Source organism: Bremia lactucae, assembly GCF_004359215.1.
Source record: "Bremia lactucae strain SF5 chromosome Unknown BlacSF5_NotPlaced_49_SHOA01000009.1_1371882bp, whole genome shotgun sequence".
NCBI lineage: Eukaryota > Oomycota > Peronosporomycetes > Peronosporales > Peronosporaceae > Bremia > Bremia lactucae.
Window position 1 is genome coordinate 533,673 of NW_027152062.1, and position 23,314 is coordinate 556,986.

At 44.9% G+C, this 23,314-nt stretch overlaps 2 protein-coding genes across 2 annotated transcripts; one reads left to right on the forward strand and one right to left on the reverse strand.

Moving 5' to 3' along the window:
• Positions 1–16,970: 16,970 nt before the first annotated feature.
• Positions 16,971–20,441, forward strand: CCR75_000496 (uncharacterized protein; the record flags this gene model as incomplete). Its single annotated transcript, XM_067958603.1, has 4 exons — positions 16,971–17,243; positions 17,296–17,403; positions 17,474–17,561; positions 17,637–20,441. The coding sequence occupies 4 exons, from the start codon at positions 16,971–16,973 to the stop codon at positions 17,705–17,707; spliced, it is 540 nt and encodes a 179-aa protein (XP_067820076.1). The 3' UTR covers positions 17,708–20,441.
• Positions 17,835–22,004, reverse strand: CCR75_000497 (uncharacterized protein; the record flags this gene model as incomplete). Its single annotated transcript, XM_067958604.1, has 1 exon — positions 17,835–22,004. One exon carries the CDS (start codon positions 22,002–22,004, stop codon positions 17,835–17,837), a length of 4,170 nt encoding a protein of 1,389 aa, XP_067820077.1.
• Positions 22,005–23,314: the final 1,310 nt, after the last annotated feature.

Consider the following 23,314-nt stretch of genomic DNA (forward strand, 5'->3'; position numbering starts at 1 on the left):
TGGAGTAAATCGATATTCACTGTCAGCCCTTGTTTTCGCAAGGTCTAATGCTTGACGACGAGCTTGTTCCTCCATGATGATTGCCTATTCATGCTCTTCATCGAGTTGTTTCGTAATCATGTTGGAGTCAGAGTCCGGTGTCCTGCGCAATGCCGCTGAGACATCCGCGCCACCACGCTCTGGAAACGGATCTGGGGCTCGACAAGATTCGCCCACACAAGGAGACGTGTTGGATCGACGCTCTTTATCCTCATCCTCCGATGGAGTGTCGATTTATAGTCCACCATCTCATTATCGTGGAGGAAGGTGCAAAGAGTCTGTGACTCACGCTCATTGTCATCAGACAAAGAAATGCAAAGCACAGTCATCAGACAAAGGAATGCAAAACACAGCCAAACGGTTAGCTGCTTATATTCCAACCTCAAAGAGGAAATGAAGCGAATGTTGTCACTAGGTGTCAACAGTCTGATGGGCAGAGTACACTTCGGTTGGTGAACCGTTGTTGTGGTACATTTACATCATGGGTATAATACCTTTTTATCGTATTCAAAATAGTGAATCACTAAAAAAAAATTAATATGGGTAACATATAAGGTAGCCGCCAGATATAAATCTGGCGGCCGAAATCTATTTTGATTTTGCTAGGGTAAGGTTTTTGATTTAAATATTTAAATAAAGTTCAGTTCCCCTTTTGATCTTAAAGCGCCTAGTGCCTTCCTAAGGCTTGCGCATTGATCTGTGAGAGAAAGAATTCTTCCGAATCTTTTCTAAGGTATATACTCTCGGGCACTAGTTGCCACTTCGTTCTACGAACCCCTGAATCCCTTGAACTAGGATTCACTAAGCTTTGCAAGCTTGTATTTCTATAGAACTAAGTGACTCTTTGACTCTATAAGTCTTCCTCTCACTTGAGGAGCAAGGTAGCCCCGTAACAGCATTAGTCTATTGATTGGTTAATTTATGATTAAACTAACCCCGCAAATCGATACAAGACACGATTAGGCGGTGCGCAAGTAGGCGCATTGCATAACTATGCACGCATAGTTAGTTATTAATATAATAAAGCTAGTTTACGGAAGATCGTTACGAAAGAACATAATATATTAATACAGTTTATTTTCTTCTATAATATTAATCTTTAGTAGCTAAGACTTGTTAGCTTCTTAAAACCTTCCTCTGCACGTCTTGTACGTGAAGTTATTGAGGTACCCCACCTTAACAGTATTCAATGTATGTTGACTAGTACTGTTGTCAGTACTAGCCAAAGGTGCACCGTTACACACATATCGATAGAGTCATCGCAAAATCAACAATTATTCCTTTTTGAATTGTCTTGAAAGCCCCCCACCGTTTTGGTATCGCCACCCCTCCAATAAACTATATTAAGGAACGAGTACACGCCCTTATGTATTGATAAAAGAAGTGTTATGATAGTGATTGCTCGTGGGCACATCTGAAACCGTGTTGACGTTAAGCGAATCTTAGTGCCCTTGTTTATGTGCCCAACATGAGCGCATGCAAGCAACACCTTCCAAGTGTTTCAGTATTTTGTCGGTTTTCGTGTATGATTTCTTTGTTAATAAATCATCTTGCTGTTCAACAAAGAAATTTCACTTATATTGAGTAGTCTGTATGCAGACCTATTGAGTAATGACAGCTCGAAAGGCCTGCATAAAAACTTCTTGCTTTGAAGTCAAGCTACCAAGAAGTTGCTATACTCTCACCAATAAAGAGGTAGACAATTAAATTCTAAGGGTGTCTACAGGACTTATGCAGATTTATTCGCCGATACGGTCCGTAATTTTTACGACATTCCGATCGTGCTCAGTGACAATAGAGGGCGCTGCTGTTGTGAGGCGTAGAAGTGAGGTGTGGGGACCACGGACCTTAAGCGAAGCGCGTTATGGAGTATCTCTGAAAGGAACATCCAAATATGTGCTAACAACTTTTCTCCATTCGGCAAACGTGAAGTTTAGCAACGAAACGCATAGCATTCGAGTTGACTTTGTTTCCGCTAGTACAATGCTTTCTAGAAAAGCTTTTTTGGCTTATCCATTACGACGACACCATTGTAGAAGACCTCAATACTGTAACGGGGCACCTTTCGCTAGGACTGCTTTAGTACTAGCTAACCTACGCTGATAAAGTGTAGGAAGCGTACCTTTAATACTAAGCAAGCTAAAAAGTAAACTTAGTTGATCCCTATAGACTGCGACTAGGCTTACATCAATCTACCAAAAGCGATCGAGACTCTTCATGGCAATGCCGACGTATTTTGGCTACATTAAAGGAGTATCAATAAATGTTAACCAATGCAACACTTCATGAAATATTGTAAGACTAACAAGAATTTTTTCTTTGGTAATATTGGTCATTAAAATAGAACATTTACCTTATACAAACAGCTTGTGTGAACTTAGAGTGGGATTAATCAACACGAAATTGTCATGTAGATGCTAAACTAGTTCTACTTAATAGCGGTACCTAGTAATATAAATTTCATTTTCTGGTATTGGCCATCAAAGAAGTCGTATGCTAGTTGTAGCAAAATTGCTACCGGTAGTGGTAACGTGGAAGATAATTTTCTCTACCAAAGAGGAAATTCTTTGGCTAAAAATAACATGCACTCTGCGTAGTCCAATAAGGGCGCTCCAGTCGCGTCCGCTTACTTGGCAAGCGCGATTCAGCACATGAAGTCGACATCAGCACCAGGCAGATATGGCTTGACCGCTGCTTTCTATCAAGTCGCTCCTACATATTTGGTGAATGCTTACGCATTGTATTAATGACAAACTTGTACGCGGTGAGCTGCTTGCATCACATAAGAAATCTGCCGTCGTACTTCTTCACAAAAAGGGATCCCGGACTGAGCCCGGCAATTATCGACCTATCGCACTTATTCAAGGTGACGTCAAAGCTTTGTCTAAGGCTCTGACACACAGACTTTAGCAAGTCAATATGGATTTGATTCACCCTGACAAGAAAGGGTTTGTCGACGGTCGGTCGATTCACCACCATGTCAGATTTCTTGCCGACCTGCAAGACCTGGTAACGGCTCGCGATGAAGAAGCGTATGCGCTGTTCTTAAATTTCCAGAAAGCATTTGATCGAGTCAATTGGGAGTACATGTTTCGGTTTCCGATCGGATGGATTTCGGTGCTTCATTCATTCCATGGGTCACGCTGTTGTGCATGAACCCGCAGCGCACCTGCTTATCAACCAAACATACAGCATGCACTGCATCCGACACGAGGAGTAAAACAAGTAGATCATTGTCTGCGCTTCTCTTTGTTCTGACGATTGAGACACTAGGCAACTTGCTTCGCACCCACGAGGAGTATGGCGTATACTTAAATGCAGACCAAACGGCCACCAGCATAATCTTTGCGGATGACTCGACCCTTCTCGGCAATTCGCTTGCGAATATACAAGGACAGCTTGAGCTTGTGGCGGAATACTGTCGCGGCTCTGGAGCCCAGCTTAATCTGACCAAGTCCGTTCTTCTTGCACTCAATCGAAGCAAGACCTGCCCTTCGTTTCCAGGCGTCCAAGTGATTGATCGGTCAGACAGTCAAGTATCTCGGTACTCCGTTCGGTCAACGGTACGTGGACAACACTCTCCTTGAATGGCTTGACCAGCGTTTTTATGAAGGCTTGTGGTATTGACGCGCACGCACACTTCCTGGTCGGCTTATAATCGCTCAAACGATGGTGCTCTCCCGATTGAGGCACTATACACAACATGTGTCCGTCCCAGCAAGAGTGGTAGAGATGTGGCAGTCGATGCTAAACCGCCTTTTGCTGAGTCGGAAACACGAACGCGATGCGTCGCGGGTAACAGCTCCTCCCTCGCCTTTTTAGCAATTTCTCCGCTCCGTCACGGTGACCTGACCAAGTGAAGATTAATTTCATCCTGGTGGAAAACGACATGGACGTGGTAGTATAAGATACGCTGGAGAGTCACGTGGCGAGATCTGCCTATTGAGTTGCGCGCTTGGTATGGTCTTCGACAGCCAATCTGGTTTCACTCAGACGTTGAACTTCACTATGAATAGACTTCAAGAACCAACACCGTTGCAGCACATCGTCGCTGCATCGGGCGGGTGGTCGAACCACCACGGAGTTTCCGACTGCGCGTGTCAAAAGTTTTCGGAGTGCGGACACTCGTCGACTTCATGAGCGAAGGGAGTGACTGGCCTTCCCAGCAAGTCTTCGTTCAGCGCTATGATGATTTTACATCCACGTCTGTGACGCCTGGCCGCCAGACACAATGGCTGAGAGTGCTATACAAGAGACCACACAGATTGTTGAGTGGCTGGGCGCAAGAGAGCTCATTCTGCAGCCTTTATCCAGATCGCGACGATCTCTTCCCCACTTAGGCTGCAAACCTGCCAAGAAGAAGTGTTTATCCCTGCAATATCGCGGCCAGCGCTGCTACTTGTGGTCTGGCAGCCGAAACTCCGACGAAGCCACGTTTAATGACCTTGCACTCCCAGCGTGCTGATGCAGAGAAGATCATGTCGTATGTGAATTACGGCAAGTATCTGCGAAAGATTCTTCTCCCTGTTTGAAAACCTGCAGCCCCTCTTCGCGTTCCGACTGCTTCCAGTACGCTCGCAACTTTGGTTCCTGGAAGCGTCCATCCCACGCATTTGCATCTGCGTTTTTCCGGGGTGTGACGTGATCGGGACCAAGCAACATTTTCTTATGATTGTGCGCTTGCCGTACAGGTCTAAAAGTATGTAACACGGATAGTGACTCCTTTTTTGTCGCGTGTGACTTGGCTGGATATTGTGATTGCGACGAAACCAAGAGTAAGAGAAGAGTGGAAGCGGCGCTTAACGACGTCTGGCACACGCTTCGAGCGGTGGTGCTCCACTTCCTCTGGGCCGATCGCAATCGGTGCATTTTCGATGAACGGCAGCCGACACCCGCATTCCCTGCCTTAGCGGTCATTTTCTCGACAGCTTGCTCCCATTACCGGCACAGCCTTCGACGCCGCTACGATCCTGATCAGCAGACGACACAAGCAAACATTCTCGGCAAGATGATGAACCATCACCATGTCTTCCACGACTTCGTAAGGACTAAACCAATTCCAGTGCGGATCCTTTGCCAAGAAGTTTGTACGTAATCCCGTGCAATAATCTCCAGTTGCCGCTAACTCTAATCGGGGCAAGCTACAGTACAATTCACGGCCGCACCCTTTCCCTTGAAAGATATCCTAATTGGTTGAAAAATGAAGAAGAAAGCGAATGTACTCTAGTCAAAAGAATCGGACCAGAAATATCAGATGGTGTGGACAATTAGAAATCGTGTGGTACACACCAAATATAAAATATGGAAGGATAGGGGCAAACCGGATAAAAGAGCTCGAAGATCTTGAGAAGTCGCAGGTTATAAAATTAAAGAGTTCAAAGTCATTTAAAGCTTACTGGAAATGATTGGTGAGGGGCTTCCACCCTCATCCTTCATATTCTCATTGTTCAATTTGCCGTGGAGAGAACAAGCGAATTTATGGAGTTTACCGAAAGTAACTGGGATTGAGTGGTGTTCGGGCCCCCAATTTCGACGTGACTGCTCTAGGTACAGCTATTCTGAGGGGAGAAACCACGCGGCTTTGGTTTGCTCTTGCGTGAAAGTACCATTTTGGTGCGCCGTTCACAGCAACGATTTTGTATGGGATTTTACAATTTGGGTACCGGGACCTCTTTCACGCGTTCTGGCACTACTACCATCGATGCGAACCGCCAAATTCGACATGATTGCACTAGCTGCATCTGTTTCGAGGGGCGAAAACGCGCGGCTTTGTTTTGATTTTGCATGAAAGTTCCATTTTGGTGCGCCATTCACAGCAACATTTTTTGCATAAGATTTTTCTATATGGTTACCGGGGCCTCTCTCATGCAGTCTAGCACTACAACTTTCGATGCAAAACGCCATTTTTGACGTGACTGCACTAAGTGCAGCTGCACTGAGGGGCGACAAAGTGCGGCTTCGGTTTTCGGAGCGCAAATCCCCAGCCACAGTTTAGTATGTTTTTTTATATGGGTTCTCTGACTTTCTTATTAAGCTGTAGCTCCACTTTTATGCAAACAGATGGTTTGGGTATCCTCGACCTAAATTTCAATTCCAAAAAAAGAAAAAAAATCAAGTACAGTAGACTAGTACAGTATCAAATTTTAGCCAGCAGATTGATGAGTCCATGTCTATAATATTAATATAGACACCCGCTGCGTAGCGAGGGTTTCATTTTCATAAAACAAATTAGGAACGATACGCATGACAATACAGTCGTATACGACAAATGTGTCCTAATTGCAACTTCATTTTTCCTTAGGCCCACTTTACCTGCCACCTCTGCAACATTAGTTTCATATATACACTTTGCACTTAAACATGCAATTTTCACTGTTGTTGCACAGCTATCCACCGAGACTACAACTGCCAGTCTGGATTCCGCACAAAAAAATTTGGTCAAACTTAGCTTATGCAGCTGATATAGTGGTTAAATTAACTGAATTTGGACGGACAACATCTTTATTCATTTCCTTTTATAGGAAATAATTGTATTGTTATTCTTGTAGAAAATAATGTTTCGTAGGAACTCAATACATTAATACAATTTTACTTTTCTCTTGTCTAAAGCCTTCGAATTTTTCTTTAGTAGCAAAGACTTCTTAGCTAATCAGAACTTTCGTCTGTACGTCGTGTACGTGAAGCAGTCGAGGCGCCCCACCTTCGCTGTCATCAGTGGTAGTTGACTAGTACTGTTATCAGTATTAGCAAGGTGCTTTGTTACACCTGGTAGTACTTCGTAGTCCGTTCAACGGCCTACGCACGGTTTATCAAACATGGACATGTTGGATGAAGAAGGGGGGGGCTTTCGAGACCCTCAAGAATGCTATCACGCAACGCGTGAAAGGTTCATTTTTTCGAGTAACTTTGAACGCGGAGTGATTGAACGCATGGGATCGATGAACAACAAGCGGCCATAGCCGAGTTCATACAACATATACTCGACGGGGTCCAAGAAAAAGTAGCCTTGCTTCACCAGCAAGGCTCTCTATACGCGTAGGTGTTGATAACTTGCTCAACAGTTGGAACTGTTCAGACAGCAGCATTCACATGCTGCTAGCAAGCTGACGCTTCCGCGTTATCCGAAAGATTAAATGTAGAAACCTCTAAGTTTAAGGCAGTCGAATTAAACGACGCCAGTGAAGCTCGCCGCATCAATGATGATGCGCTGAAAATGAAATTTGGCAAGTCCAACTTAGCCGGACGTGCCAAATCTTGGGCTTTAGGGCTCAACCTTCATGACCCATTGGTTTTGGGCTGTATGAGGTCTTAAAGACCCAGCTCAGGCAAACATTTAAGCCGCCACGTGCCGAATACAGGGCTCGAGCCGAGCTCCTAGATTTGAAGCAGGGAGAGCATGACCTTCACGCTTATGCTTAGCAAACACAATACCGGGTAAGTTGTATCGTGAGTCATCCACTTGGTGAACAAACATAGATAGCTGTGTTTATTAAAGGCCTTGCAGATGGTCGTGTTAAGACTCACCTTTTTCGGCTTCGATTTAACTAGTGTCGCTCGAACAAGCGATATCTGTAGCGGAACAGGAGAACTTCAGTCTTTAACAGGATTTTGTCCAGTCCGGAGCTTATCGTCCTCCAAGACGGCAAAAATCGGTCCAAACCTATGGACCTTTTGCATGCGGAGAGCGAAAAACCTCGCTCCTCAAGTCACAAACGATTGCAAAAATGCAATTGCTTCCAAAAGACGGGCCACTACGCCAATGAGTGTAGTGCCCCACGCCCCGTGCCTAGAAACACTGAGCGAAACGATCGACCTCTCGCTAGGAACAGCGGAGGATGCGGATCCGACGCTGTCGCGAAATCGCAACGGCGAGGCGAATCGTAAAAAAACGGTCGGGGTCAGTAGGTGCAGAGCGCCATACTGATTTAGCAACGTCAAAAGAATTTGTAGGCCTTTAACGAAAGTTGCTCCTCACACACAATTTTTGGGTGTAACTAACTGCCCTAGGTGATGATGAGGTTAAACTCATCACTTTGAAAATTATGGTGGCAATCAAATTGCAACTAAAGTCCCTCGATTGTGGGGCGTCGAACAATTTCATGCGATGCGAATTGCTAGAAGATCGTAGACATTAATTTATTGAGCGCGATATCCCTCCAACGAGGGTGGCAGTGCGCCTAGCAGCAGGCGCATTTGTAACAGTAAAGTAACGTGTAGTTGGTATCCAATAAACGCTAAAGGGTAAACAATACGATGCTGATTAACAAATTTGATGTCATCCTAGCATTACCATGGCTCAGAAAGTACGAGCCGTGCAAAAACTGGCAGCATCAAGCCGTGACAATGCCTGCCTCTCATTTATCAGATGGCCATCTGATAAGCGTCTTGGAGCGTCTACAAGGTTGTGGATTTTCTACAAGTGAGTGCGATGGCACACTTGTGATTCGGTCTTTGCACGACTGTACAAGACCTCAGTGTGAATACCCATCACACTGTGGAGTTAGATCCCTACGGCTGTGCACAAGCACAGGCATGGTCGAAGTTCAACCACTCGAATAAGTTGAGTGGTACGAAACAAGGATGCTTGCTTGGAAAGCAACTTCCAAGAAAATATTCAACACCTATCGATACGAGATAGTGCAAAAGTTCTTGACCGACTGGAGAGTCATCGTAGGGATATCGTTGTGGTTGTGCTACCACAGCTAAAAGCCGTTGGGGAGTGTACTCCCAAAACAAAATTGAGGGAATGAGTCCTCAAGTATCTGCGGGAATGAGTTCCAGAAACCGTGGTCAAAGGTTCCCAGGTACCTTTGGAAATTAATTCTAAGAAATAAACTGAGACATTAAATGTCTTAGTAAACAACAGATTAAGTGTAGGCGCTTGTACACTTAATCTAATAGCGCCTCCGAACTTAACTTCGGAGATAACTCAATTGCCAACGCTAGCACCGAAACGGTTCTTGCGTGATATGCGTAGTGGCAAAGTCAAGCAGATTTGCGTACTTGTCATAAATGATAAGTACGTGGCCAATATACCTGTCGGCAATAGTATTTCCTGAGAACGAACGGATTCAGCAGCTCATCGATGGACGAAAGTGTCCTTGATGAGAAGACTCAGATGGAACCAGGGAGGAACGTTTTACGCTCCATCCCTGGGAGTCTTTGAAAACAAATCCTTTATAAAAAGATTTGATCAAATTCAAGGATGTATTTTCTGAATCTGTACCGTGCGAGTTGCCTAAGAATAAAGGCACTCGACACGAAATCAACCCGATACCAAATTCGAAATACTGACTCATGAAGCAGTGGCCATTGCCTCGTGAACAAGTATGAGCGATCGACAAATTCTTTTCCGATCGCTTGGCAGCGATCCATGTGACGGAGTCAACCTCTCCACGTAGCTCTCCGACCTTCTGTGTGCTTAAAGCAACAGGAGGGTGGCGTATTGTGCATGCATTCATAAAATTAAACGCTGTAACGTTACCAGTTCAAGCGCCGATACCACGAAAAGGAGTAATCATTGATGGTACATCAAAGAGATTTATCTTCTCGTCAATGGATCTGATGGATGAATGGATTCTATCAGATCTTCATGCGTGAACAGGATATCCTATTCATACCAGCAAGCACCCCAAGCGGAATGCTTAAGGCCAAAGGCCAGTTACGTTCGGCGTCTATGCCTAAAACTTGAATAGGCCTAGCCAACACTTCAGTGCTTCAGTTGCCCGCGCAACCAAATATCGAAGCCGCACTGGGGCCAAAGAACTATCTATTCCGATTTTTGTTGGTTCGTTTGACGCAAGTTGACCCTGAGCGTGGCGTTTAAAAACGCCAACGGCGTACAGGCAATCTTGCCGAAGAGGTTCTTCAAATTCCCAAGAGTTTTCCGGAGAGGGGAACTCAAGCCACTTCACCAGATACTGGTGCTGACCCTTGCGACGACATCACTTTAGAAGTTTCCCCACGCGAAACTGAAGGTTCCCTCGCTCATTGAGCAGCGCGGGAGGAGGCCGAAAAATCGGTGGAAGCATTTGATAATCCAAAGCACGAGATTTAACTTTTTCGCGAGGGCTTTGCTCGAATTTAGGGCTCTTCTGACGCGGTCCAAAACTGTCTTTTAGCGATGAAACGCCAACAGCCTTGTTTAGAAGGCCAGCTGGACATCCTGGTCAAAATGCAGCAATCTACGGCACGGCCACCTATCGCGGCGCAAGCGCCTTTAAGTTTACGTGGGAAGGGTCCTAATATGGCTTAAGCAAGCATACGTAGAGCCACTGGGTGTGTACGCAGCTTGCTAGGGGCTTAGCGTGTAAGCTAGACCCTTCTTGGCCACGACCGTAAATGGTCCAATAAAGCGCGGCCGCAATTTAGTCTTAAGGATCGCAGAAACCAAGTTTATAGGTAGATTTGTAGCGTATAACAAAACTCTGTCTCCGACCGCATAAGAATCAATACAACTTCTGTTTTTAGCAACAGCTTTTTCTTCCTGTTTGTCTTGGCTATCGGCCACTGCGTCACGAATATCTTAAGACACTAAATCGCGTTGACAGAAACTCGCTTACTTGTTTCCGAACGGAAATAGGGCTGACATCAGCAAGCCTATCGGCTAATTCTCCGATGTCGTCCATACGTGTGACCAGACGTGTCAGCAGCAGGCTAATCTTCAAGGTTGGCACATGGCCAAATCTCTCATAATCCGCTGTCTGCCCTTGAATCGCATCTTCTCGTCGACGATGTGGAATTGTTCGGGGGGGGGGTCGTCCGCTCGGAGTGGCCCAAGAGCAAATCCACAACGCCGACCTAAATGTAATTAGATTTCATCTTAGCTATGACGTGCGAAAAGAAATTCAGCAAGGCTATCGCAAGGACTTGTACTTTAAAAATATCTGGAAAGAACAACGTCCAGTTGACAAGTTCGTTATCGAAAAAGGTTTCATCTATATGAAAAATGGTAAAACAATTCAACAAATATGCATTCTCGACGTACCAGAACTAAAGACAAAAATCGTACATGAGTTTCACGATGCAGCAATAGCAGCGTATCCCTTAAGTTCAAAGAACTTTATAGAAGCAGTGGTACTATTAGCCTAAAATATTAAAGACCGTGCAAAAATACGTTGCGACATGTGAAACATGCGCACGTTGGAAATCAAGCAATCAGCGAAAAAAGGTCTTATGATGCCTATTCCGATTCCGAATGAACACTGGGAAGTCACTTCCATGAACTTTATCACTGGAATACCTGTATGTGTGCGATCTTCGTCGTTGTGGATAAGTTATCAGAGAGACCGATATATGCGCCTACACATACGACTGCCAACTTCAAAGATGTTGCAATGCTGTTCATCAAAGCCGTCGTCAGACACCATGGTGGACCTTATGCATCGCAATTAAATCCTGCTGAGCGGAACCACCAGACATTGATCGGTACGGTCAAGACGATGATGCATCAGTCGGGTTTTCCAAAGCGGTTCTGGACGAATGCTTTTGAAACTACCGTTTACGTGAAAAATCGAGTTTATTGGAAAGGCGCGAGCCGTACTCCGTACAAAATGATGTTTCGGACAAAGCTAGACATACACCACATTCAAGCATTTGGTTCATTGGCATTCTATCACGTGCCTAAGTCCACAGCGATAATAACATGTGGTGAATTGTCGCATGGGATTTTTACTCGGTTATCGTGAAGATCTTGTCGGCTGTCATATATTAGTGGCATCGGTAACGAAACGCGTGGGTGGGTGAGATCGTTGACAAAGAACGGATTATAGCCTGTAGATATATGCATAGCGTTATTTAACGCAAACCCCACTACCGGATTGAGCTCCAGCGCTTTGGTGTCTCAGCACACACACCGCACAACGTCTTCGAACAGAACGTGCTTTTCGTATCCCTGAAGGAATGCTTCGCTGATACGTCCCCTCTCTTACGAGTTGGAACGAGTTCTTGCCGATAGTAGAATTCGCCATCAAAAGTTCAGTGCATGCTTCTACAAAGCATACACCGTTTTTCGTGAACGGCTCACGTCATCCTCGTATATCCACCTTGTTTGATAGTAACTTTCATTCAAGGGAGGTAGGGACCCGCTTGAGCAAAGAGCAATCTAGCTCTTGCTAATCACGCATTGACCCTGCGGTCGACGCGAAGGATACCAATGTTGATTCAATCAACATTGAAGTGTACAAACTCAGCAATAGCGATAATGCTATTACTGACTTTGATAACGATGCTGGAAGACTCAGCATCCAAACCAATAATATAAGTGAGAACATTAATGCTCTCACTAAGGAGGAGAATGACATTCCCGCGCTGCGCACCGGTCGCACTGAAGACGAAAACAAAACCGAGTCAGCAGAAGAATTCCTGCTGGCTAGAGAAGCAGTGGTCCGTTTCGTAGAGGATTCTATCGTTGGTCGGTGGATCGACAGAAACGGAACTCTGACAAAAATAGAAGAGCAAACATTCTTTCATTTTATGCTAATGATCTAGTCCTACTGTCTACGGCAAACCTATAAAACATATAGTGACGAATGTGGGCAGTAATAAATTACTGCCCAGGTATATCGGCCCATTTCGTGTACTACATCGCCAAGGCAAGGCGTTCACGATCGAGCTGCCTCGTAGGATGCGTAAGCTTCTTACGGTTTGTGTCGGGCGTCTCCGCCCGTACCATCAGTACGAGGCTGCTTCCGATTCCGAATCACCCCGGAACGGTCTAAGGCGTCTGCCAAAGCCTGATGGTCCCGAGCTAAAGCATGATAGTCTCAAGACAGAGTTTCACGATTAAATGTTCCGTCGCTTCCTCCAAGGATGAAATCTTTTGACAAGCTGTCACCAGCTCGTTTTGAAGGACGTTCGTTTGCCTATTGATCAGTCTCAACTTGCGCACAATTGTTTAGCTGGTTACGAGTAACATAATCGACCGTCACCGCTAACTCGCTACGAAGTGATCGCTCGTGATCAATATCCTCCCTTAAACAATGGAGGGTGTGAATGAATCAACAGGTCGTTATTGATAGAAGATCGATGCAACCTCGCACGCAAACGTGGCGACACTTAATTTTTTGACTCAAGGCTCTTAAGGGCTCGTAGCACATCACACACTGTTCGTCCTTGGCGTAGCCGAACGGATTGATTCAGTAATAGGTGACGTTATCGTCGCAATACGATACAGCTTATGATCCGGCCTACGTGATAACGCATAAGCCAAAGCATTCTGCTTGCCAGGCTTATATTTCACTTCGAAATTGTATTCGGCGAAAATTGAAAGCCATCGAGCCATTCTCTGTGATAGATGGGGCGACTTGGACGCAGTGCGGAAAGACGCGTGATCTGTATATATCACAAACGGCTTAGAGCCAAACAGATGAACTTTAGATTTTACAAGAGCATACTTCACTGCAAGTAACTCTTTGTCAGGAATTGGGTAGTTTTTTTCCGCAGCTTTAAGCTGTCTAGACTCGAACGCTATTACACGTTCGCACCCATCATTATCTGTTTGTAACGGAGCAATGCCGATAGCAAAATCCGATGCGTCACAGACGACACTGAAAGGCCAGTTTGGATTCGGTGGAGCCAGAATCGGGCATGGATAAGACTATCCTAATTGCCTCAAAAGCATCATTTATCGGTGCTAGTACATCACCAATCCGTATCCTTTTAAGGAGATTAAAAAATGGCCGAGCCATATCAGCGTAATTCTCGCTATATTTGTGCAAGTAGTTGGCGAGGCTTAACCACTTACGCAAATCTTTTTGATTCTTAGGAATCGGCCAAACAACTATGGCTTTTACCTCAGCAATATCCGCTCAAAGACCTCGCTTCCCGATGAAACACCCTAAGAAGAAAATTTCTTCTGCGCCAAAAATGCATTTAGATGCATTGGCATACAATTTATTTGTGAACATACACTCGAGCACTGCTCACAAATGGTCTAAATGGTTTTCCATATCCGACCGACCCTGCTCCTAACGACTATGGACAAAAAAGTCATCAAAAAATAAGTCTGTGCATTGTCTCGATGAGGGTGGAACAGTTGCGTCACTAGACGACTAAATGTTGCCGGGGCGTTGAAAAGCCCTTGTGGCATAACTAACCACTCCCATAGCATACCGCTTGGGGTGCTAACGGCTGTAAGCGGGATATCGCTAGCTCGCATGAGCAGTTGATAAGAACTATTGACTAAGTCAAGTGCGCTGTACATTGTACATCCCACCATATTGTTCTGAAGAACATCCTTTCTAGGAATGGGGGTTTGTGCTGGTATAGTGACAGCATTAAGCTTACTATAAGCATGTACAATGCGCCATATACCATTTGGCTTTTTGACACAAAATTTCGGTGTCAAATGGGGGGATTTGCTCTCTCGTACCATTCCAGCCTCGTGCTTAGCACGGAAGAAATCTTCAATGACGTCACACTGTTCCTTTGGTAAAGGCCACTGTCGTGTTTCACAGTATTTGGTTCCAAGGTAACTACTGACACTCGGTATGGTGGCACCTCGGCCGACCACACTCGGTGGAATTTGATGTTCTACTCCACGTATCTCGGGGATATTACAAACTTGATGACTCGGCCCTAGGCCTACAATGCTTTCAGCATTCAGTGAATCGTTATTGCAACGAGTGTCGCTCGACGGAGTACGTTCCGTTCCACCCACTTTTTCTGAGCCGTCATGTTTCCATTTAGCAGAGTCCTAAGTTTTTATTAAACAGTCGCAGGGCTCAGAATTAGTGTTTTCAACATTGGAGTTCATTAACTCAGAAATGCCATTGTCTAATACACTGACAGATTTGGTCAGTCATTCGTGCCAATAGCGCTTTTGTTGCCTAGCAGAGGTGGATTCATGACTCTCCAAAGCTTTGCTAGGAACATTGCGTGTTGCGCCTAAGGTCTTAGACTTCCAATCGATTCATGGCTCATGGCGTTCAAGCCAGGCCATACCAAGGATGAGATCTTATCTCGAATCCAAATCAAGGGCGAGACAACGTCCCACACTGTCAAAGTATAGAAACTTCATATCTAAGTTCAACGGAACTTTAGGAACAGTGACACGAGTCCCAGTCGCTAAGCGAGTAATTATATCACTTTCATGCGCTCTAGCGCCTCAACATATTGCTGATTCCCATCAAGGGAAAGAGGTCGAGCATAATTGCAAGACGCTCCTGAGTCAACTAAAATTGACCATGGCTTGTTAAAGCCCTTCACAGTCGCCTGATCGACTAACAAGCCAAGCTCGTACTCACGCCCCGTGTCATTTCGCACCGAGCTGATTGCTAGGTCCTGCTTACTCTCACCACTTAGCTTCAACAGAGCCTAGGTCTTCCCCAGTAGGGCGCCCCGCACCTACTGGGTATCGACGTTTCTCGCACCGTACCAGATTTCTGGTATAAGTCGGGATTGTTGCTCTTTCGAGCTTTGCGCGTTGCGTAGGGTTCAAGCCCGGCGTAAGTGTTTCGCGCTTCCGCACATATAACATCCGCGAAAGTTCTTATGCTGTTCCACAGCTTGAAGTGCTTCTTCTCCCTCCTGAACGAGGCTTAATTCCATGAGTTCCGGTCTATAAGACGATCCGTATGTGCTTGAAGAGCTAGTACGGTAAATGGGCGTGCTAACATGAGAGGTCAAATTCAGCGCGAAGCATTTGGCAGCTGCCTCTTCGAAAGTAACAGGATGAAATCGGAACAATTTACGCCTTCATGGAGACCCCATCAATAAAACATTTACTAGAATGCCTTCTTGCACCGGCTCTTGATGCATAGCGGCAATGGGAGTACTCAACTCCTGGACGTAGTCTTCTAGGGTTCGTTTACCCTGACGAGTCGCTATGAGCCGTGATCGCATACGAAAAGTTCTATCAGGCGGTGCAAACATGCTAGTCATATGCTGTTTAGCGAATTCCATGCGTGAAAAGCGGCTATCATAGACGTGCGACTTGAGAGTGCCCATTTCAGGGCTCTACCTACGAGCTTGGAATTGGCCATGGCCACCTTTTGTCGTTCTTTTAAGGACAAGGCAGAGTCTATGGACATCTCCATCTGCTTAATCCAAAAAGGAAGGGTTTCTCCCTCTTTTTCCTCAAATGTATTCACATTGACAGCTAGAGGGCGAGCCCAAAGTGGTCCTGGACCTGCCCGATAAGATAGGATTCGTATTGCATAAAGGCTTCAAGCCTTGTATCCAGAACCTCTGGTCCCTGGGACATGATGAACTTAATGTGATCTAGCCCAAACAAGGATTTGACCTTTTTAAAACGCTTGGCGTTTCGCCCCTGAGAGTTCTGGGAAAGAGTCCATTTCAACAGAGGCTTAGTCTTATAAAGACTCAGGAGTAGATTGACAAACTACAAGTGCTACCAGGTGTAACGGAGCTACCTTGCTCCTTAAGTCAGAGGAAGACTTATAGACTCAAAGAGTCACTTAGTTCTATAAAAATAATAGGTTCAACAATTCAGTGAGTCGTACAAGCTTGCAAAGCTTGGTGAATCCTAGTTCAAGGGATTCAGGGGTTCGTAGAACCAAGTGGCAACTAGTGCCCGAGAGTAAATACCTTATAAAGGATTCTTTCTTTCACAGATCAATGCACAAACCTTAGGAATGCACTAGACGCTTTAAGATCTAAAGGGGGACTGAACTTTATTTATTTATTCAAACCTAAAACCTTGCCCCATCGAAATTAACATAGATTCCGGCCGCCAGATTTATATCTGGCGGATACCACATACGTTAATGGGATTTTAGTGACACTATTTTAAATAGAATAAAAAGTATTTTACCCATAAGTATATGTGCCACAACGACGGTTCACCAACCGAAGTATGCAAATGTCTGATTGCTATCAAGTCAAAAGTAATAAAATATAATAATTTTGTTTTTCTATTTCCTCTTATCTTTAAAATGTGTCAAGCATGTAATAACAAGCTTTTGTTCAAAATGTGCTCTTATACCGCATATTTAGCATGGCAAAGCTGGATGAAATACATTTTCATATTCCCCCTGGATCTTCCGCCGAAATACCATGGTAAGCGATCATTCGTGGTACGAGCGTCCAAAACTAACTTCCTGTGTTGTGCAATACGATCCTCACTAAAGAGTTCAGCTAGCCTTCCTCTTATTCGAGCTCCGCCTGATGCTTTGCGCTTTGGCTTTTACAACGCTAGTGAGGACGTGCGGTCGGTACACGAAGTGCAGCGTCTGCAAACTTCGGTGCGTCACGTGACTTATTTATCATCGCAATGCTTACGTATGCTTCTTGCAGCACCGACAATATAAATGGGAGCTAAAAATGTCGACGGTCGAGCAGGTTTACGGCAAGGCGGCGGCCATGCGTTTGCGCACAGAGAAGACAGTGCTCGAGCATTATATGGTAAGCTAAGGATTAATGCTGAACGTATTACCACCTTTTCATGCTGGAATGATATATTGATGATGTTAAGCGTCTTCCTGGACTACCTAGCGCGCACGTTGGTCTGGACACGCTGACGGGAGTTGACGAACAGATAGAGTTCGCGGATTTCCTAAATGGTGATGCGTTCTTTTTCACTGCGTCTATACAGCCATTTCATGTAGCTTACTTTTGATATCGAATTTTAATTGCAGACCCTAACGATCATCCGGAAAATAAGTTTTGTGTCCACGAGGCGATGGAAGTAAAACTCTCTATATTCTAAGGTGGAGCAAAGAATCATGTGGTGATAGGAACCGATCATTTTAATTGCACGGCGATATGCAAGCTACGACAACAATCACAAGCCGCTGCTTTAGAATTAAAAGCCAATTTATTGACGTAGCTGTTGCTTAAATTTTGGGAGCTGCAGCCAGTGCTAAGCATTGCGAATCTTCATGACGAGCATAATCTAGATCTGCACCTAGAATATCTTGCTGCTGTAGGAAGTTTTGAAGCCCTTCTTGTGATAATAGCGAGCACATGACATCAAATTGCCTATCACAATTGGACAACAATTTCTTTTTAACGTCCGTCACTTCTTCAGAATCAGCATTCTTTGTTCGAGATGCAAACGGCTTCAAATCTGTCTCAATAGCCGGAAGCTCTGTCATGTCTCCATTAGTATTGCCGAACCCATCGCACACAAAATTTTGCTGTTGCCCATAGTGTGCTAGGCTTTCGTTTATGGCAACTACAGTCTTTCTGGCGGACTCGTTTAGCAGGTGATTATCAGATGCCAAGTGCTCCTGAAGCTGGAAGGCATCTTCGCCTGTCAAGTGGCCATTATTTGCTAAACACTCAATCTGGGCATTTAGCACCAAGGTATCTTCTTCAGGCTTGTTTGCCTGTGACAATGCGTGGTTCGATTCAGGAGCGCTAAAGTCCGTTGAAACCATGCCTAAGACTGCAAGAACAGACGGGTACATTACAGCATGTGGCTCAGCAAGCAGTGGCGTGGCTTCTTTTGAAAAATATGAAGGCTTCCACCAATAGTCTCCCGCCAAAGATTTAGATGATCTCTTCGACTCTTCTATTAGTTCTAAAGCACAAAGCGTTTGAGCTGCTTCAAAACTTACCCATTCCCAGAACATGTTCCACGTCACAGGTCCTTTAAAAGTGTCGCTTTTTATTACGGCTTTTGTCTTTTCAAATCTAGTCCTCGATACCGAGCTCAATGCATTATATAGGTGTTCAATTAGCGTAATACAATCTTCTGTTGAGATTGTGCCTGTCGCTCCAGAATCAAACTCATTGAATAAGATACGTGCTCCGAGCTCTAGATGATCGATGTGCTCCTTCGCATTCTGTTGGCTGTTAAAGTAAGCTACCGTTGATGCAGAATACGCCTTGGACCCAGCAAAGTAACCCAGCATACCACCAACAAAAGCCGCACTTGTCGCGGCCACGATACCAACGGGGCCAGCAAGCCCAGCTGTACTGCACATTCCTAGTATTGATGCCGCACTGTAAGCTCCAATGCCCACGCCAGCGGCGGCTGCTGTTCGACAAGCGATGACTTCACCAACTTTCAGTCGAAATTCACGCATCATTAGCTGCTCGGTTGTTGACGAAAGCCCGCCAAGAGACTTTCGACAAGCGTGCTGCTTACGATACTGGAAATATTCTTTTCCAATATCAACGATGATTGACGCAATTGTGAGTGGAGCAGCTACGGCACCTCCTAACCCTGGAGATGATCGGAGCATGCCGCTCGCCAAAGCTACGCCACCAGCGGCACGGATTCCGCTGTCCAAGGCGCCGTCTCTGCTTGCAGCAACTAGACCTCTCACGGTGCTCGCAGCTTCGTCAGCTTCCAAAGAATAGCGGGCCACGACACATTCAGCCAGCTTTGCTCGCTTCGATTCTAAATTCTCGTTCATCTCAATCTTTGCCTTTGACACTCCACGCACAATGTGATTTTTTTTAATGTAGCCAACCATGAACTTACAGCAGACAAAATGAACGATAGCATACGATTCACATCCTCTCCAATCTTGTACAGTCGCGAGACCGAATGGGGTATTGACAATCGATCCCGGGGGAAAATCAATCTGATTCCTAATTGGAAGTTTTGCGGTATGAGCAATTGTCTCTTTGACGGTGCTCTTTTCTTCTTCGAATGAGCCATTACAAAATTGCACAGAAACTTCGTTCATGAGATCAAGGCAGTCAAAAAACTCCTCCTCTGCCATCGCCTCCAAGTCTATAATTTCATACTCAGAAGCACAATCGAAGAACTCTTCAATGAGTTTGTCTTCTTTTGCGTCACTCCATTGATTTTTCGTGACAATAGGTTGTGGAGTTTTTCGCATGCAGCTTTGCTTTGCGCTATTATCATTAATGCGAAGGCTAGAAGCGGTACTGGCTTCACAAAGATATTTTTTTCTCTTCGTTTCATCATCTATTTGCTCAAGCAGTTGCGCTGTATTGGCGTACTGGGTGTTGCGACGATCTTCCAGCAGCAATATTAAGCAGTCAGATGGCAGGTTTCTAACCTCTGCTGCCTGGCGTTTCTTCTTCGCATTTTCCGAATATTGCGACCACGCATGAGCAATCAATGCAACACTAGCCCCGACAGCAACAGCACCACCAACAACAGAAACAGTTTTCAAACCAAAATTCGAACCATAACTACCTACTGCCGGTGCTGCGCTATCACCCGCTACGACTTCTTCTTGCTTCAAATACAATATTTGTTCACGTTGATCGGCACCAATTCCTACAGTACGTGACACACGTATTCGATCTGGCAAAAACATATTGTCATGATTGTTTGGAATAAAGCCACCTCGGACAGATGGTGAGGTACGCAAAGGTCGTACCACAATCGAGCTCGGATTGGAAAAGCCCTTAGTCAGTTTTGAGGCCGCTCCAACAAAATTATTAATAACATCGCGAAAGGTGATGATTGCTTCGTCAATAGTCATACCATTCACGGTGCCATCACGCATAAACTCTTCCCTCAGACCAGGTGAATTATTCAAATGCGCATCATACGTCTTGCGCGTTTTGAGGTCTGAAAGAACTTCGTACGATTCAGCCAAAAGCTTAAAAACTTCTTCTGCCGTAGCTTGCTCTTCCAACGTGGCAATGTTTGTAGCCCAACGATCAGGATGCCACTTCAGAGCTAGCCGCTTGTATGCGCTTCGTATTTGCCGCTCCGTCGCATTTCGTGGCACACCAAGTCGCTCATAGAAGTCCATCGAAGCATTAATTTGGATAGAAATCGAGCGACGAGCAATGGCATTAACATATGCGCTCATCATATGTTGCAGAATGGCGTTGCCTGTCAAGGAGGAGCCAGCATTTTCATCATGCAAAGTTTTGCTTATAGCACTTGAATCCACGTAAATCTTGTACTCTGCACTCGATTTCGATAAGATAATATAGGTCCCACACGGCGAATAATCATAGCCGATTTCCTTTAAAATGCAAAAGTCGCGAAATCTATCGAAAGACTTCTGAAGTATGCCAAGACTCATCGATAAATACGCTGAGCTGGCAGTAACAGCCGTACCAGTATCCGCTAAGCCGACAAAACGCTGTTGCATCTGAATAGGCAGCAAATGCAACAAGGCCTTGGTTGCTTTCGCGATCGCTAAAAGGCGCTCAGTGGTCTTCGCAATTAGCGCAGCTGATTGTGCAGTGTTTAAAATGCTTGGAATGCAATCAAACTCATTTACGAATGTGATCACATGTCTGTCCAGCTGCAGCGATTTCAAAAACAAGTTTAAACCCGTAGATCCAGCATATGGGGATCCAAAGCCAATTGCTAGCATATGCGGCGCCCTTCGAAGAATTTCTGCTCGCTCATCCTCGTCAAGCATTAATTCAAAACTTACTCCACCACCTGCTAAATTATTTTTTTCCCGCTGTTTCAGTAATTCATTGTCCCGCTTTTCCAAACGCAAACGTGTTTTTCTTGGCAAGCGCTGGTACACTAATTCGCAGTAGCCCAGTTGGGCAATACTGCCACCAATAGAGTGACCGCATAAAAGCAGCATTTTCTTAGCCTGTTGTGCCTGGTGATATACATCTTGCAAGTCGAGTCGTTGCACTCTATTCCAAAACGGAACGTGGATTCTAGCCCCTCCGAAGCGGTGCATAGAAGAATGCGAGATTGATGCTGCTGAACCTACAACTGCCAGCAAGATATCAGCAGGCTTTGTGGCTCGCACGGCGCAGAACATTGCTACGTCAGAGTGCACAAGCACGTAGTCGAACGTAATTTTAAGAGTGGGAGGCTGTAGAGTGTGAGGTAAAGGCGATCTAAGCAAGTATATCTTTAATTTACGTGCTATGCGATCGATCGCTTCTTGGTCAGAGTCGGTAGGTTCCGATTGAGTCACAGACAGTGCCGCACAAAGCACCGATGCATTGAGCAACTCAGTCTCGCTATGTACCACAGCACGCATTTCTTCGCTGATTGCGACAGAATCTTTCCACCACCACGCGCGCTTCAATGCATTTTTTTCGCTCGTTTTACGCCTCGTAGTTGGTCGCGTGACAGTCGATGACATCTTGAAGAAGAAACAAAACTCGATTATCTGGTCAATTAAAATGTAAAACGTATATTAAACTTGGTAAATTTGACAATCAGATGAAGGCACTAATCAATCGAGGTTTTAGTGTGAACAACATACGTCAACCTTTATCTGATGGAGTGCAGAAGACTAAAACGCTGAGACTTTTGTCGCTAAAATTAGCCTGTTGTTTGAAATAGAGATATACAACGGCAGCAAGTTTTTTTGTAATACAAAGTCATGTCTGTACTGTAACGGGATAAAGTTGCTAGGTCCACTTTGTAACGGGGTGTATCGTTACATGATATTAACACTTAAAGGTTGATAATTAATATATTATCTAAAAGGTAGATAATATTTGGAGGATATTACTTTATAAAGTAATATTCAGAATTCTTATCCATAAATAGGTATAGACCATTATATCTATTTATTCCGCAGACTAATCAGCTGTAGGAGTAATCAAAGAGAGAGTTACAGATAAGATAGAGATAAGAATTCATTTACATGTTTAGTATTAGATTATAATTAAGTTAGCATTTACAAAGATAGAACAAGAGACACTTAATTATATTTAATACAGTTTTCATTTTACCCTCTTAAGCTAATTACCTTAAGAGAAGTCTTCCTCTGCACGTACAGTGTACGTCAATTAACGTAGGGCACCACTCGCAACTGAAGCAGTACGAAGTGGACTTGTACTGAAACAGTACAAGTCATAGTGCCCCGTTACACTGGTAGCACTTTGTAGTCCGTCCAAGGACCACATTTCCCACATCTAACATGGACATGTTAGATGATAGTGGGAATACGCATCACGTTTCCCCTGAAAGCTACTCCTTTCTAAGTGATATAGAAAGGAGTGCGGTTGAACGAATGAGTTCGACCGTAGGAAACGATGCAATCCTGGCATTGCTGTCCAACTTAGACAGAGATGCCCTCCATTCAACTATCGCCAAGTTCATACAACATGAACTTGACGAGATGAAGGAAAAAGTAGCCTTGCTGAATCAGCAAGGCTCTCAACAGGCGGAGCTGTTGAGGTTACAACAGGTACATACACTGTACCTGGGATGACGCAAATGCGTCGTCCCGAGCTTTAAAGATTGACATCTCTAAGTATAGGGGAGTCGAAGAAGACTCCCTCTTGAGATGGTTTGTCGAGTTAGACGATGCCATAAGGGCACGTCACATCATCGACGAGCAAATGCAAATCGCATTCGCTCAATCAAATCTGGCAGGTCGTGCCAAAACTTGGGCATTGGGCCTTAAGTTGCGCGACCCATACGTCTTTGGGTCGCTAGAGG